This window comes from Adiantum capillus-veneris, chromosome 1, assembly GCF_014529385.1.
Source record: "Adiantum capillus-veneris isolate H3 chromosome 1, ASM1452938v2, whole genome shotgun sequence".
NCBI lineage: Eukaryota > Viridiplantae > Streptophyta > Polypodiopsida > Polypodiales > Pteridaceae > Adiantum > Adiantum capillus-veneris.
The window spans coordinates 45,740,440-45,757,280 of record NC_140931.1 but is presented as its reverse complement, the minus strand read 5'-3'; the positions used below and the strand labels follow the sequence as shown (position 1 = coordinate 45,757,280).

Below are 16,841 nucleotides of genomic sequence, written 5' to 3'. Positions count from 1 at the left end.
GTAATTCTATCTTTGGCACAAATACTCTTTAGTTTGATGATGTTGTGGGTGTTCTCCTAAGCGAGGAAATGCGAAGGAGAAGCACAGGAGAATCATCAAGTGCTGCACTATCAGTGGAAACAAGAGGAAGGCCTAAGGAGAGGTTCAAAAACCAAAAGGGTCGTGATTGCTCAAGGCGGAGCAAGTCACACACAAAGTCAGTTCTTGAATGTTGGAACTGCAGCAAGAAGGGCCATGTCAAGAAGGATTGCTGGTCCAAGAAGAAGAAGGAGACATAGTCTCAAGACAACAAGCCAATGATAGCCGTTTTTCGGCTCTCCATAATTGCCATAGTAAGTTACTCCACCCTACCAAATTCACCCAAACGCTATGGCTATCCCTACCATTTCACTGTACATAGGCGTGTGTGAGTTAGGGGGCTTTTCCCATATCTTCTTAAAAACCCTCAGCTAGCTAGTCACTGGGCTAGTTGAGCCAAAAAAAAAAAAACCGTATATTATGGCCTCTTTGTGTGTAAATATTTCATTGTACATATGGCCTAAATATAGGGATTTTTTATAATTATTTTGGTATTTTATTTAAATATTCTACTTAGGTGTGTGTTTTATTAAACCTATGTACACCTTCTTTCATTCTCTTACACAATAATTATATTTTTTGCCAATATTGTACATACTCTAACCTCATATTTTTTCTTTATAAAAATCACTCCCATATTTTCACCCTCACCCTCATGAAAACAAAAAATTGATTTCTACTCATTAGTTACTTTTATTATATTATTTACTTGCATACCTTTTCTTCTTTCACCCAAAATAATTCAAGGAGGGACCATATCATATGATTCCAATATCTTTCCATATCCATAACTCCTCCATATTTTTATTATTATTTTTACTCATTATTCTGACACCATGTGCTCATTGAGCTAAAGTCCATGAATAGTCCATACACTAGTCCCACCATGTATATATTTCTTTATTCACCAATAATCCTCCTCCATGCATGGGTCAAGGGCAACTTGGATGCTTTGTTTTATAATATGACAAAGGAGGGGCTCACTCTTGGATGCATTGTACAAATTCAACAAAGGAGGGGGCCACTAAAAGACTTTTGCAGGCATAAAAAACAGGCTTTTTGGTGAGAATTTTGGCACCTATCTCCACTCTGAATTTGGAGCGGTGGTCAAAAGAGAAAATGTAGCCCACGCTCTGAATAGTCACCTCAAATTTTTTCATGATTTTTGGAGCTACCAACGGTGAGATATGATTTTTTGAGTGGACCCCAATCTGCCCACTTTTCTCACAAGTAGCCCATAGTCTTCTCTCACCCTTCCACACACCTACTCACTCTTACACATCCCTCCCTCTCCTTTCCTCACTCAAACCTGCAATTTTCATGGCTTCTCCCACCCTCTTCACCATTACCCTTCTCTCTCATCCCTATAGTTCTTTTATGAACCTCTACATACATACACCCTCTCCATGTCTCTCTCTATTGCTTCTATGTTACAATTTCATTTACCTCTCCTAAAAATATCTAAAATTAAGCATCTTAACCATGATAACTTCTGCAAATTGAGGATTTTTCTTCAACAAATCCTCTTTTCATCGTGGTGGTCAACTGTGGCGGCGGTGTAAAGAAACGAAGAAGAAGAAGAAGACCAGCGGTCATTTTTTCCACAATCTACACAAGGGTGAGTTCAAGCTTCTTCAAAGCTTGACCATCTCAATGATTCTCTTTTAATTCACCCCTCTTCCTTCATCAAATCAACTCACTCTACCCATTGTAAATGTAACATTAACTTTCTAGTGATTACTAACGACTAACATACTAACACAAAATAGCATTGACCTAACCATAAAAGACACCTCACCTCAAGACATGTGTATAGTAACACACACTCTCTCTCTCTCTCTCTCTCTCTCTCTCTCTCTCTCTCTCTTTCTCTCTCCTTACTTACTTTCACCTTATCTACCATCAATAATGCTCTCTTTTGAGCCCACACCCATGACTCAAGCAGACAAAGAAGGCCCGCAATGTTTTGATATTCAAAAAAATCATCATCCTGATTTGTTAGCTTGTAAATTAGGATTTCCAATAATCTTTATGAGGGGTCTCCAACCTATAAATAGGCCCCTCTCCTTCTTGTAAAACAACCTCCAACATCTCACATAGCACCCCGACACTCTATGCGTGAGGAGAGACTTAGGTGTAGCAACCACTTGTGAGCTTCACTCTTGGTGTGAGAGAAGCCTTCAAGCTACACATTGCAAGTGAGAGAGCGTGAATTCCACAAATCTCAAAACCACTATTGTATATGCTCCTTCATCATCAATAAATTGAGGTTTGGTGCATCAAAGGCGTGATTCGACGTTCAAATCTTCGTCCTTCCATTTGTGCAATACGGTTTGGTGAATTCAAGGTGACTTGTGTATTTTGAGTTTTTATCGGTTGATCTTGATTTTAGGAAGTGTTTTAGTGTGTTTTTCATTGCCAATTTTGTGTCCATTGTAAGAGGGTATTGTGGTGAGAGGTCTCCCACACCCTAAGATAGTGTGTGTGTGTTTTGGCAATGTTTAGCAATCACTAAGCATTGAGTGAGTTTTTGTACAAGCTCTACGATAGCATCATAACAAACCATCTCCATTTGCAAGTCACAAATAAGGTATTACACAAGATCCTTTTCTCTCTCTCTTCCCTTTGCTCTAGCTCTCTCTGGTCCATTTTGTGTGTGTCTTGGTGTGAGGTTGCTTGTGTGTGTTGTGTGGTGCATCTTCTTGTTGTACCAAAATCTCTCTTGCGTCCTAGTTCGCATACCATAACTAGGTGGTGCCCCTATCTTGTTTGGGTTTGGTTGTGGGTTTGTTGTTTTGTTGTGCTTGTGGTTGCCCCAGCCCCAGTTGAGCAGCACGGGAGCCTTGAGGGGTGTTTAGAGGTCGCCTTTCTTGTTGCCCGCCCCGGACCGCCTCACCAACATCGGAGGCCAATGTGGAAGGTAAAGTAGAGCAAGATGCTCTAATTATCTCATTAGACAATGTGTCTAATTCCTGGATAGTAGATTCTGGGGCTTCATTCCATGCAACACCACACAAGCAACATTTCCAAGATTACACCAAAGGTAATTTTGGGTATGCATACTTGGGATATGATGAAGCTTGTGAGATTGTCGACAAAGGTACAGTTTCTGTCAAAACTACTAACGGAAATGATTGGAAGCTTAAAGATGTTAGGCATGTTCCTTCTCTTCTCAAAAATTTGATCTCTACAGGACAATTGGACGATGAAGGTCACAACATCGCATTCGGAAACAAACGATGGAAGATCTCAAAGGGATCTTTGGTGGTTGCCAAAGGAGAAAAGGTCGGTACAATTTACTTGTGTACTGTTAGCACACAACCTTCAGCTTGTGCAGCAACTACAGAAGTTGACAGTGCGGTGTGGCATTATCGGCTTAGGCATATGAGTGCCAAAGGAATTCAGAGAAAGAAGCTTCTACCAGGTTTCAAAGAAGTGGACTTAGAGTTCTGTGAAGATTGTCTTTATGGTAAACAAAAGAGTTGTCCACCAACTTTTCCAACAAATAAATCAATAAATTGATTTATTAAAATTGGGTTGGGGGGTTCTAGATTAGGTGCACTTGTTGCACACCCGCCCACCTAGGAATTCGATCGACACGGGGAATGGCTTGTTGGATTCCTCTAACCTAAAACTACATCACGTCATGCAAGATTCCCATCGTAGTGTAATAACACCTGTCAAAACGCGTATACAAACCATTTAAGCAAGAGGGTTCCAAAACTAAAAAACCTAATCTAATGGACTTGTTCGGACATGCAGGTCCTGTGAACAGGCTCACAAAATTGCCGGTACTAATCCTCCTAGGATTCTAGACACTTCTATCTAGGAAGAAGGAAAATTGGCTATGGAAGTCAATGAAGCATGTCCACGTGGCACACAGAGCCATGTGCACGTGACATCCCCTTCTGCTTAAGGTGAGGTACGGGTACCGATCTGCATGGCCTCCTTGTATGAGGTTAGCAAATCTGGATAGTGGATGAGCAAGTCCTTGTTCACCCAAGCATCTGCATGTGTCCCTCGATCCTTGAATTTGAGGAAATGTTGCTGCGCTTCCTTCTTATTGCCAAGTTGAATGGGAAGCATTCAAAAACACTTCGACTTGGTGACAACAATCTCTGGTGGTTCTTCTGTTGGATTGCTCCTTGAAAGGCCACCCTTGTGGTTGCAACTTGACAAGTCCGCTTTGGAAACGCGATGTGCCTCTTGTAGACGCTCCAAAGGAATGGCCATGTGAGGTTGCGGCTTCTAGAATTTGACCATCCGTGTCTTGAGTGCCCTGAAATCCACACAAAACTGAAATGAGTTTAGTTTCTTACGAACAAAGAGAACTGGTAACCCAAAAGACCATACCTTGGGAGGGTAAAGCCTTCTAAACAAGACATCACTTGGTTTTGGCTTCTCTTTATCCGATCGAGAAAAAAATTTACCTACATATTCCTCGTCATGCAATTGGTCGGAGACAATGTCCATAGGTCGATGGGGATGGTGAGTAGGGGAATGATGATCCTGGGAAAACACAGAATTGACTTTGACAAACCCTTTACTATACCTCTTAGGAATACCCGAGTTCCTTGATGTGGGCTTGGCATAGATGACCGCCTCTTGGGCTCTTTGACGCAGTTCCCTATTTGCCTGGACGTGCGAGATGAGAGGGAGAGAGGGAATACTGTTCTCGCCTCGAACGAGGAATGGCTGCAACACATTATCTTTGATTGAAACATGAGCTTCTCCCAATCGATAATGGGCTTGAACATACGAAACCATTTAATGCCCAAAATAATGTCACATCCTGCAAGTTTAGAGACTACAAAACGACGAGTAAATTGGGTTTTTTGAATGATCAACTTGACATCATCACATTCTTGAAAAATCAAAGCATCCATGCATTCAGAGAACCCCTGCACCAGGAGGGTGGGAATAGGAGAAGTTTGAAGACGTGCACGTTTCACAAGAGATTCACTTATGACATCATGAGAACTTCTAGAATCAAACAACACAATGACCCTTTAACCAGTCACATCTCCATAACATTTTATGAGTTCATCATCTTCAAAAATCCCCTCCTGCTTAGCTTCTTGCTCTCCCACACTCATAGCATTCACTTGAGGGGTAGCATCAAAAGTAGACGCAGTAGAGGACCGAGGTTTCCTTGTTAGATTCCTTCTTAGGACTCTACCTTTTCATGTGACCTACTACGTGGCAATGAAACACCTATGTTCCTTTTCATACAATGCTTGTTCTTCCTCTCTTAATTGACCACCAAAAGAGCATCACCTCTTACCCTTACATGATGGATGCCAAGCTCAAGGCAACGGTTGAGTCCCTTCTCCAAAGTAGCATAATCAGCTTCATTGTTGCTTTGTGCCATAACCTTTATACTCCTTTTAATTACCAAAGCACCTTGAGGATCATAAATTACAACACCTCCTGAAGCTTCACCATGTGCTTTCCTGTAAGAACCATTAAAAAACAATAGATAGGCATTGTCTCTTTGAGCTTGTCAAAAGCATTTTGCTCCTTAGCAGTCCATGAATACTTAATTTTCTTCTTTGTTAAGTCATGTAGTGGTCCTGCCATTTGAGAGAATCTTGCTATGAAGAGTCTATAGTATGCACACATACCTATAAATCTTCTTATCTCATGTAGATTCCTTGGATTAGGCCATGCTTTTATTACCTCTAACTTTGATGGATCCATTCGGATACCATCTTGAGAGATAATATGACCTAAGTATTGAATCTCTTGGAGGAAAAATTTGCTTTTCTTTTGATTGAGAAAAAGCTTATTCTCCCTTAGCGCTTGAAAAATCACTTGGAGATGTTGCTTATGTTCCTCCAAAGACTTGGAGTAGATGATAATATCATCAAAGAACACTCCAGTGAATTTACGATAAGGTCTAAAGATCTTCTCCGTTAGACGATTAAACGTGGCTGGTGCATTGGTCAAGCCAAAAGGCATGACTAGATCTTCATAAAGATCGAACGTTGTACGAAACGCGATATTTAGGATATCTTCATTCACTATCCTTATTTGATGATAGCCACTTTTAAGGTCAATCCTACTAAAGTAGGTAGAGCCTTGTAGTTTATCAAACAGATCTTCTACCCGAGGGGATGGGGAATTTGTTTTTGATAGTGAGATGGTTTAGGGCACGATAGTCCACACACAAAAGGGAGAACAAAAAGAAGAAAGAAAAAAAACGGAAAGGTGATAATATATTTTGTCGAGCTAAGCTTGATTCATTTTGGTATGCTATCATGGTAAGAGGCTTGTTGTCCCTTGAAAGCTGCGTCGGCCGTTACAATATCTCCCATCTCAAAATCTTGAATGCCCCACTTGGTGGCCAAATCTGTTGATATGAAGTTGTGAGTAGAGCCAAGGTCAAACAAGATGAAGGCATCATGCTCTCTTATCTTTCCCCATGCATAGGAGGGAGTTGTTCCTTTGCAATGAACATCCTCTTTTAGAGATTCGATGGCGGAAGCTCTAGGAGTCCCATCAGGAGTATTTCTTTTGGGGCAAAAACGGTAGGTATGTCCTTGCTCGCCACACTTAAAGCATTTGTGGTCCTTGCAAAAAGCTTCAAGCTCTTTAGGCGAGAGTTTGTTTTTACCTTTATACACTTCCTTCTCCTTGGACCGATTGTTGTTGTTGTTGTTGTTGGAGTTGCCTTGGGAAGAGCATTGAGCATTGCTCTTCCCTCTTGCTTCATTTCGCTCTTTATTTTCCATGGGCTTGACATTACATCTAGCCCCTTGTTGGAAATTGATGCGCAAAGAAACCATGGTATGGTGGATTACTTCAGGGATAGAACCGGGCTGTTGGGAGTTGACATATTCAGCCATCTCTTCGGGTAGTCCATCACAGAATTGTTGCTTTTTCTCCGCAAAGTCTATCGTTTGAAAGACAATAGCCTTGAGATGTAAATCCCAAAACTTGTCTACATATTTGTGAATAGACTCATGAGAGAGGAGCTTTAGGCTACGCCATTCAGTCAACACTTTGTCCTTTGTATCGCTTGCAAGAAATTGCTTCATGATGGAAACTCATAGAGTTTTCCATGTCTTTGAAGCTTCACCATTTCCACGAAGGCTAGCCCACCATTGACGAGATGATTTTTGGAAGTGCATAGCTACATGGTGTAGCTTGGAGGACTCTGTGGAAGCCCTCGTCTCCAAAAGCTGCATCAAATTGCTGGATGAAGGCCAACACTTTGTCGGTAGCACCAAAGGTGCCATCATAGGTGAAGAAAGAGATACTCTTTCCTCCCTCCTTGAACTTCTTTAGCTTTTGTGACCTTCGCCAGGAAAGGTAAGATTTGCGATGTCCTCCCCTCTTGTATTCTCTAGGAGAATAACCATAACTTTCATCAGAAGAGGAGAAAGGTGAAGAAGAAGGAGAAGAGGGTGACCTCTTCCTTGCCCTTTTCTTCCTTGGTTTTCTCTCTTCCCATTTGGAGTGCCAAGGGGACGGACTATGGTTTGAAGATTTCCTCTTGGGAGATGTTGGCGATCGCCTAGACCACCGTCTTCTTGGAGCCACATCTTCAGATGAACTTAGGGATTCAGTGCTTTCTCGTTCCTTGGATTCCTCCTCTCGAATGGGAGAGAGTCTTTGTTTGGGAGTCTCATCAAGAGGCCTCCTAAGTTCTCTCTCCTGTTGAAGAGGAAGGGTTATCCCATAAGGACGAAGTTGTTGGGTAACTTTGGCTTGCAAGGTAGGGTTACCCATGGCTTGCTGCAACCTAGTAACAAGGTAGTTAACAAACATGGGGGCATTATCATTAACACCTTCATGTGCAAAATCAAAGCTATCAATGTTCATTCTACTCTCTTGATTATTGTCAACCATGTTAATTAAACTTATATGTTTGCTTAATGTACTTTTTGGCAATTCAAAACTTCAGTTGCTACTCCTCTTAGCCTTTGAAAATTTTGGCTCTTAAGTATCTATACGCACGGCTCGAATTCAGTTAATTATAGAGAGTAGTGGAGTGGGTCTAACATAGCAGCGTTGCTGGAGGATAGCTCCTTTCAGACTTCTTATGGCTCAATAATGGTAAAGTCGTAGGAACTCTTAAAAGACTCCATTATTAAATCCAAAGCTCTCGAGGTGTGCACCATACCCCACATAGTGGGCTGCAACAAAACCGGTATTAAATCCCAGTCCCACTTACCCTAATATAATTAACAAAACCAACCATTTATAGGCTACTTAAGGACCTCTCTTCTTAAGCAAGAAAAGATAAAACAAATGCTCTGATATCAATGTAATAGAAATGGCTTAATAGCTTGTAGAGTAGTGGAATTAAGAGAAAGTATTTGATGAAATTACTTGAGAGCATAATGGGTGAACTTCATTAGTGGTAGCAACATAAACACAACAGTTAATTAACTTGGCATGAACAATACTTCTACAAGAGAGAGAGAATTAGAGAACATGACAACAATTTAGGACCGGATTTATGTGGAGCCGGTCCCCCCCTCCAATAGGCATTTGTATTATAGGTTCTCCCATTAAAGGGGACTTGCTACAATACAATCTTTGTGTTCTTTTCAACCTAAGTGATGAAATGAAGATGGAAATCTTCATGCACCACTAACATAGCATAACCTTATAAGAACGCATTAGTTGGACCAACCCTCACTCCCAAGACCTCAAACTACTTCGAAGGTGGAGAGAGCTAGCAGGGAATGAGGATAGGGAAGAGGAAGAAGAAGTAGTATACGAGAAAGAACTATTCCCTTAATTATCATCACTCTTCTTTAGCATAGCTTAATAGCTTAATAATGATGAAGATGAAGAAGATGGCAAGCTCAATCTTTGAAGCATGTGTCTTGGTTGGATTTGCACTCCATAGCCAAGAAGCTTAGTCTAGGCTCACACTTCTCAAGGAGCTTAGAGAAGGAGATGGAGCTCTTGCACTTGCAATGTACACAATGAGAGTGTGTGTGGGTGAGTATATCCTGCAATCTAGGCCCATGCTTCCTTGGTCGACCCCCTCTTTTAGCACTCCTAGGCATTTGATTGGACCTCCCCCTCAAGCCTGGCCAATCACATCCTTAGTGCATATCAAGCAACAAGGGTAGTCTTGGGACAAGTGTCCCTCTTTCCACTTTGAGAGAGAGGACTTGATAAATGCAAAAGAAATTAAATAAATGTGGTAATTTATTATTGGACCCCTTTTAAGCCTGGCCAATAGGAGTCAAGCACCTATGAAGGTAACATGGGTAGGGGCTTGACATGTGTCCTTGCTGCCTCTCTAGGCTTGGTCTCACCTTGTGTGTGTGTGTGTGTGTGTGTGTGTGTGTGTGTGTGTGTGTGTGTGTGTGTGTGTGTGTGTGTGTGTGTGTGTGTGTGTGTGTGTGTGTGTTCTATCTCTACCCCCTAGGAAAAGGGCTCACCCCCGGTCTTGTAGGGATATTTTTGACTTTGCATGAGCAAGCACCTTAGTCATCAAGCATGACTAAGCACTTGAACTAGGGGGTGTTCCCACAAGCAAAGCAAGCAAGCATGTCAAAGCAACTCAAGCACCTTAGTCATGCATCAGGTCAAGCACCTCAAGCACCTAAATCAAGCACCTAAATCAAGCACCTCAAGCAGGACAAGCATCTCGAGCTTGGGCTGGGTTCCCACCTCAAGCTCAACCCTAACTTAGGTCAAGGACTTTTAACACTAACCTTTGGAGGTCTTTAATGAAGCTAACCCTAAGGTCTTCTAAGCTCCATTAGTAGCCTGGCTCTTTGATAGACCATCTCTTATTTGAACCCTTTTACCATGGGCCCCTTCCTGAGATAGATCTGTAAGCATATGTTTATATTCTACCTCTTGTTTCCTATTTATCTCTCCCATATTAAATGATCAGTTCAATATGAGAAAGTCTTTTGGAATAGGTAGATATTAGATTTTATGACAATTTAACCATATACAAGTGATGCACCACAACCACACATCACTGTCCTTGCACATAGAGCTAGTTTTTGACATAGAAGGATGGAAAGCAGTACACACATGTAGGTGGGATATCCATAGCTATCCTTTGAGGTTTCATGCATCATTTAATATCATCACATAACCTTAATCATGATACAAAATACCCCCATCACTTTGACCAGTTGTATAGTATGACTTCACATTTTAGTGCAAAACAACTTTTCCTATTATTGGATGCACACATGATATAAAAGAGGGAGTGATTGATATCATATAGTATAATATTCACACTTAAGTGCAAAACAATTTTTTCCTATTTTTGGATGCATACATGACATAAAAGAGGGAGTGATTGATAGCATACCAAAATGAATCAAGCTTAGCTCTACAAAATATATTATCACCTTACCATGTCATTTCACCCATGCGGGACTCATATGATCAATCATGATGTGAAAAGAAAGCCATTTTGTGCAAAACCATCCATACAACTTGTGTTGGCTAAACATACATCAACACATAAGTTTATGGACATGAGAACCTTGAAATAGCGCATAGAACATATATGAACCTCACATCAAACCTACAACTCTATATGGTACTCCTCTTAACCTATACATAAAAAGTAATTCATAACTCACAGTCATGAATGATAATGGTGATCTAAATACATTTATCAAGTATTAGTAGATTTTCCTATCAGATGAATGCATATAATGGCTCTCCAAGGAGCTTGGGGTTCAAAAAGTTGCCTTGAGTGCAAAAGGCAACAAGGTATATTTTAACCATAACTCTTCACTCAAGCAAAATTTTCAAATGCTACATAAAAGATAAAATGTTGTATACGATGTGGTTAACACTAGTTCTATAATTGGACACTCAAGTCTCCTGAGACACTAAAGTAACCTATTTTTCTAGTAGACCATCTGTGTGTGTGTGTGTGTGTGTGTGTGTGCAGTAAAAAATCCTATTTTCTTTGCCATTGAAAGTCCCCCCCCCCCTGCGCCTCCCCCAGGTGTGAGGGGTAGCCCTACGAGGGGGTTGTTAAGCATAATTTATTGGTGTTGTACCAACATTGATTCTATTGACAGACATACAAGTATTAGGGGCAAATCCAAATTGTTGCCTACATGACAAATCACATGGTGTTGATAACAATGCCATATGCCCACATGCTTCATTACATTCAGAGGTTGATGGTGTGAGCGTAAATGGTGCTGACAATAATATGTGCCTAGCAGAGGTACCATGCAACCTTGTTGCTGATGTTTGTGAGCCATTAATATGACGTGAGAATTTAATGAGCAGAATCTCACCATTCAAAAGAGAGAGGCTTGATTGCGATCTTGAATTTCAGCAAGGCTAATTGCAATCTCAAGGAAGGCACGTCGATGTGCCCTCTTCCAAGCAATAAATTTGCAGCAGTCTCAGGAAGGGCATGCCAACATGCCCTCCTCCAAACAATAAATTTACAATTGGAAAGTCCAATCTCAGGGAGGGCATGTCGACGTGCCCTCATCCAATGATGAAATATGGAAAGGAAAATATCAAAATTTCTTAGAGGAAACGTTGAGGTGTCCTTCCAATGACTTGAATTTCTCTTTCCCTATTTCATCCTTGAGTGAGGGCACGTCAACATGCCCTCCCTAAGATTGTAATTTCCCAATTTTAATTAGTTATTTTAATTCTTTTGGCTACCAAACTTAAATCTTTTTAGGATGGGAGACATCATGATAGTCATTCAATTGCTTGTAGTGTTGTGATCTAAAGATTGCTTTGTGGTGTTTGCAGTCCTGTGAGTCCATATCGTTCATCTAAGCAAATGAAGCGACCAATAGTCTCAAAAAAGAAGGATATTCCAATAGGTAGTCAAATTTTGGGTGAAGTTAGTAATGAGGTGGAGACAAGTTTTAAAGATACAGAGGATTTGGGTGAAGAAGGTGTCATTCAATGTGGTGATTTTGTTCCAGCTGAGCCAGGATTTGTAAAGAATTCTAGTAAAATACATGAACTTAGAACGTTATGATGATGTAGAAAGGTTGATAAGTACTTTGGATAAGGGCTTTTCCCCTGATTTTGTAGCATGCACCTTGTTGCTTGATATGAACTGCAAACTGTAGAGGGTTGATAAAGCTAGAGAGATGTTCGATGGAATACGTTCAATGGGGTTACATTCCTGATCTTGGTGCATGCGATAAGATGATTGAGTTTCACTGTGAAACTGGAAATCCTGAAGAGGGAGAAACATTGCTAGCAGAAATGGAGGAGGAAAAGCTACGTGGATCTGTTGATACTTACCTTATGGTTCTTAATGGCTATGGGAAACAAGATAAAGCTGTAGAGGCCTTGAAAATGTTTTCAATTATGAATGAGGATGCCTTCTTAAGGCCACAAATGAGTCTTGATATCTACTCAGCTCTTATGAATGCTTATATTCACTCAAATTTGCTACCATCTGCTGTCCTGAAAATTGAAGATATGATGAATTCAGGATTTTCTCCTCCAGATGAGTCAGTCAACATGCTAATTGTTGCCTTTGAGAAAAAAAATTAGTTTCAAAGGGCGGTAGATGTGCTGCTAAAGCTAGAATGCATGGCTATAACGCTCGGGGTGGAGACTCTTATGACGCTAATTGGATGGTTTGGAAAGATGGGTTTGGTTCAGGAGGCAAAAACTCTTGATAGAACCTCAAAGATAAAGGCGATGTTTCGGATTGCAAACCTTACGCTAGTCTTTTTTCAGTGTATGCTAGAGAAACTTCCGTTGATAAGGTGAAGGCTCTTCTCGCTGAGGAGGTTGAGATTGATGTTTCAACTTATGAGCTAATGATTGTTTCATTGCTGGATGGCAACGATCGTGAGGAGGCTCAGTCCATGCGAGATCGGATGATTGCCCAAGGTCTCACCCCATCTGATGAGGTTGAAAGAGCTTTATTAGGAATTCAAGCAGCCAAATTTCTTGTAGGTGTTAGAAAGCCTTCAGAAGGAGCAACACAAAGCTTAGGGATAGAAACCAAAAGTTTTCTTGCGGGTGTGAGTAAGCGTGTGGAGGAGGCACCTGAAACTCTATGAGGAATAATCACCACTCTGAATTTCATGTCAGCTTCTTTGAAGTCTTTATTGTTGCTATGACAGAGTGGGGCTCTATTTCGAACCTTTTTCTTGAGTAGCAAGGTATATCTTCAATCAAAGTGCATATATGAGATCTGCAAACAAATGTTGGTGCATTGATTCCACATATTTATTAAAGATTGGACAACGTTTCTGTTTGAAATGCTTATATTGCTTGGTTACAGTTGTAGGTAGTTGTGATCATGGCAATCAGCTAAGATTCGGGCAGAGAGAAGCCTGATTCATGCCAGATTGTCAGATAGCAAACAGGTGGTTCTTTTATTGAAATGTTTATGGCAGTCATTGTCATACCATTATTTTTGGTTTTGCACCCCCCCCCCCCCCCCCCCCCCTCCCCCCTTCTCTCGCTCATGTCACTACCGGTTGAACAAATGCTAAGCCTTGTATTGGCTTAAGAGTAGCAGAGTCACACGCCGTCTTTAACTTATAGGTCTTTGTTCTTTTTTATCTTGCTTGCCCAATTCCTTCTTTGATTCACATCCCATGGGGCAAGCGTGTGCACGCACACTCGTGTTTTCTAAAACTTGGAAAACCTACAAATAAGAGTCATATTTAGTATATTTGAGCGTTTTAAGATTTATTTTCCACAATTTTAGAGGTCGTCTCTTATAGGTATTGGCTCGTTTTGATGTGTGCATGTGCCCGAATGCACACCCTTGTTTTCCAAAACTTGGAAAACCTACAAATAAGAGTCATATTGAGTATATTTGAAGGTTTTTAGATTTAATTTTCCACCATTTAAGAGGTTGTCTCACCTTCAAATGTTTAACTCGAAAGTAAATGTCAATATGCAATATGCAAACACATTCTCTCATAATGATTTTCGCACTTTGCAGTTGAGTGCTAGCCTTGCTAGTTGCACACAATGCATCATCTTTGTTGAAGTTTGTCTTTTTCTGAGTGGCACTTCGTTCTTTTTGGGGTGGGGGGGGGGGGGGGGGGGGGGGGGGGCTCCTCTCCATAGGTTTTATTCAACTTATCTTCCTTTTATTTTCCCCTTGATGGACACTTAGTCGTTAATTGAGATGTATCTCACAATCCCCTCGCTTCGAAGACCTCTCTCTAATGTTTTGTTTCCGGTCCCATAGGTCATATCTCACCTTCGTGGACGATAATTGATCTGTGTGTGTGTGTGTGTGTGTGTGTGTGTGTGTGTGTGTGCAGTAAAAAATCCTAGTTTCTTCGCCATTGCCACCCCCCCCCCCCCCCCAGGTGTGAGGGGTAGCCCTGCGAGGGGGTTGTTAAGCATAAGTTTTATAGGTGTTGTACCAACATTGATTCTATTGACAAACATACAAGTATTAGGGGAAAATCCAAATTGTTTCCTACATGACAAATCACATGGTGTTGATAACAATGCCATATGCCCACATGCTTCATTACATTCAAAGGTTAATGGTGTGAGCGTAAATGGTGATGACAATAATATGTGCCTAGCAGAGGTACCATGCAACCTTGTTGCTGATGTTTGTGAGCCATTAATATGACGTGAGAATTTAATGAGCAGCATCTCACCGTTCAAAAGAGAGAGGCATGATTGCGATCTTGAATTTCAGCAAGTCTAATTGCAATCTAAGCGAAGGCACGTCGACGTGCCCTCTTCCAAGCAATAAATTTGTAGCAATCTCACGGAGGGCATGCCGACATGCCCTCCTCCAAACAATAAATTTACAATTGGAAAGTCTAATCTCAGGGAGGGCACATCGACGTGTCCTCATCCAATGATGAAATATGGAAAGGAAAATATCAAAATTTCTCAGAGGAAACGTTGAGGTGCCCTTCCAGTGACTTGAATTTCTCTTTCCCTATTTCATCCTTGAGTGAGGGCACGATGACATGCCCTCCCTAAGATTGTAGTTTTTCAATGTTAATTAGTCACTTTAATTCTTTTGGCTACCAAATTTAAATCTTTTTAGGATGGGAGACAACATGATAGTCATTCGATTGCTTCTAGTGTTGTGATCTAAAGATTGCTTTGTGGTGTTTGCAGTCTTGTGAGTCCATATTGTTCATCTAAGCAAATGAAGCGACCAAGAGTCTCAAAAAAGAAAGATATTCCAATAGGTAGTCAAATTTTGGGTGAAGTTAGTAATGAGGTGGAGACAAGTTTTAAAGATACAGAGGATTTAGGCGAAGATGGAGAAAGTCAACCTAATCCAGAAGGTGTCACTTAGTGTGGTGATTTTGTTCCAGCTGAGCTTGTTCCTTAGGAACAAGCCCTTGCAATTGTGCCTTTTGTGGTAAGGCCTGAGCTTGGTCAAGATGACAATAATGAAGCAGAGATCTACCTGAACAAAGGACAAGATATTTTAAATCAAATACAATTGTTTAATTATCTATCATGAGTGTCATTCTATCCCTCTTTGTAGGTGGATGCCTCATGCAAACGTTAGAGGACTCAGAAATGAAATGGGTGGTTTGAAGGCTGCTTTTGGCAAAGAGGGTTATGCCGCTAAAAAAGGTGCTTTTATTGTTTCTTTGTGGACTTTTTCATGCCAAGGGTGCTTCATCTCAAAAGAAAAAACCTCCTAACGTAGGATGTCTTCTCAACTATGCGTAGGATGTACGATCACCTACGTGTAGGATGTCTTGCTCTGCCTCCTCTGCTCTGCTCGCGCCTTCCCTGCCCTGCCCCGCTCGCGTCTTCTCTTCTCTGCTTGCACTTTCCTTGCACTGCCCTGCGTTGCCTTGCTGAGAGAGAGAGAGAGAGAGAGAGAGAGAGAGAGAGAGAGAGAGAGAGAGAGGAAATGAAATGTTATATTAAACGTCTTTAAAAGGCCAAAATGGCCTATGAGATCAAACCGATACAATCTTGGTGGATCTAATACAATGTTTGGGTACAAAAATAAAATAAAGTGTCATAATAATCAATATCTAATTCTCCTAAATGATTTTCTCCAGTTAAACTAATCATTTAATATGGGGAAGTGCCAAGGGAGAAAAAGCTAGAATATTGGTTAAGTTAGCAGACCGGCCGCAAGAGGGATCCAGAGGAGGGAAAATAGGGATCCAAAAGGGGGGCCATCTGCAAAAGAGCTATGTGCAACAATGGGCTTAAAAGACCCTAAGGTTCAGCCCATTAAGACTTCCAAAATGCTAAGGTTCCAAAATTCAAAGGTTGTGTCCAAAGGTCAAACATTAGGGAAATTTGATGCTTTGTGTGTGCCCCAAAAGTCTTCATCCATCCCTACATAGGAGGGGCCGAGCCTTCCAAGTAGGGGATGAGAGAGAAGATCACACACACACACACACACACACACACACAAGCTCCCTTTACACAAAGGGAATGAGGGACACATGTCAGCTCCCTAGCCCAGATGCCCACAAGGTGTACTCAAATCCTATTGGATGGCCTTGGAGGTGGACCAATGAGAAGTAGGCTAGCTTAATTAATTTAAAAACACTTAATAAAAGAAACAATGGGAATTAAGCTCTCTAGAAGACAATTGGATAGTCTCCCAAGGGGTCCAATGAGCATTCAGCAGCCCAATGGCTTGCCTGATTCCTATTGGCCAGGAGGCAAAGGGGTCCAATGAGATTTTACTTGGATGAAATAATTACCTAAAGATCTCACAAAAGGGGAAAGAGGGGACACATGTCAGAAGGCTTATCACTTGTGTTGCTTAATTGTCATTGGCTAAGCCTAGGGAGGTCAATAGGATGCTAGCATGAGTAATTAGCAAGGGGGTCAACCAA

General features: G+C 41.2%; 2 protein-coding genes across 2 annotated transcripts; both read left to right on the top strand.

Moving 5' to 3' along the window:
• Positions 1 to 12,273: 12,273 nt before the first annotated feature.
• LOC147464648 (uncharacterized) lies at positions 12,274 to 12,567 on the top strand. Its single transcript, XM_086509867.1, has one exon. It carries the CDS (start codon positions 12,274 to 12,276, stop codon positions 12,565 to 12,567), a length of 294 nt encoding a protein of 97 aa, XP_086365993.1.
• Positions 12,568 to 12,606: 39 nt separating this feature from the next.
• On the top strand, positions 12,607 to 13,085 carry LOC147464647 (uncharacterized). Its single transcript, XM_086509857.1, has 2 exons — positions 12,607 to 12,667; positions 12,757 to 13,085. Exons 1-2 carry the CDS (start codon positions 12,607 to 12,609, stop codon positions 13,083 to 13,085), a joined length of 390 nt encoding a protein of 129 aa, XP_086365983.1.
• Positions 13,086 to 16,841: the final 3,756 nt, after the last annotated feature.

What these genes read in the sequence shown, in the direction of transcription:
- LOC147464647 (XM_086509857.1), top strand. Translation starts at nt 12,607, where the DNA reads ATGGCTATAACGCTCGGGGTGGAGACTCTTATGACGCTAATTGGATGG. An exon ending in TGGATGGTTTGGAAAGATGG is followed by an intron (nt 12,668 to 12,756) that starts GTTTGGTTCAGG and finishes GTCTTTTTTCAG; the next exon opens with TGTATGCTAGAGAAACTTCC.
- LOC147464648 (XM_086509867.1), top strand. Translation starts at nt 12,274, where the DNA reads ATGGAGGAGGAAAAGCTACGTGGATCTGTTGATACTTACCTTATGGTT.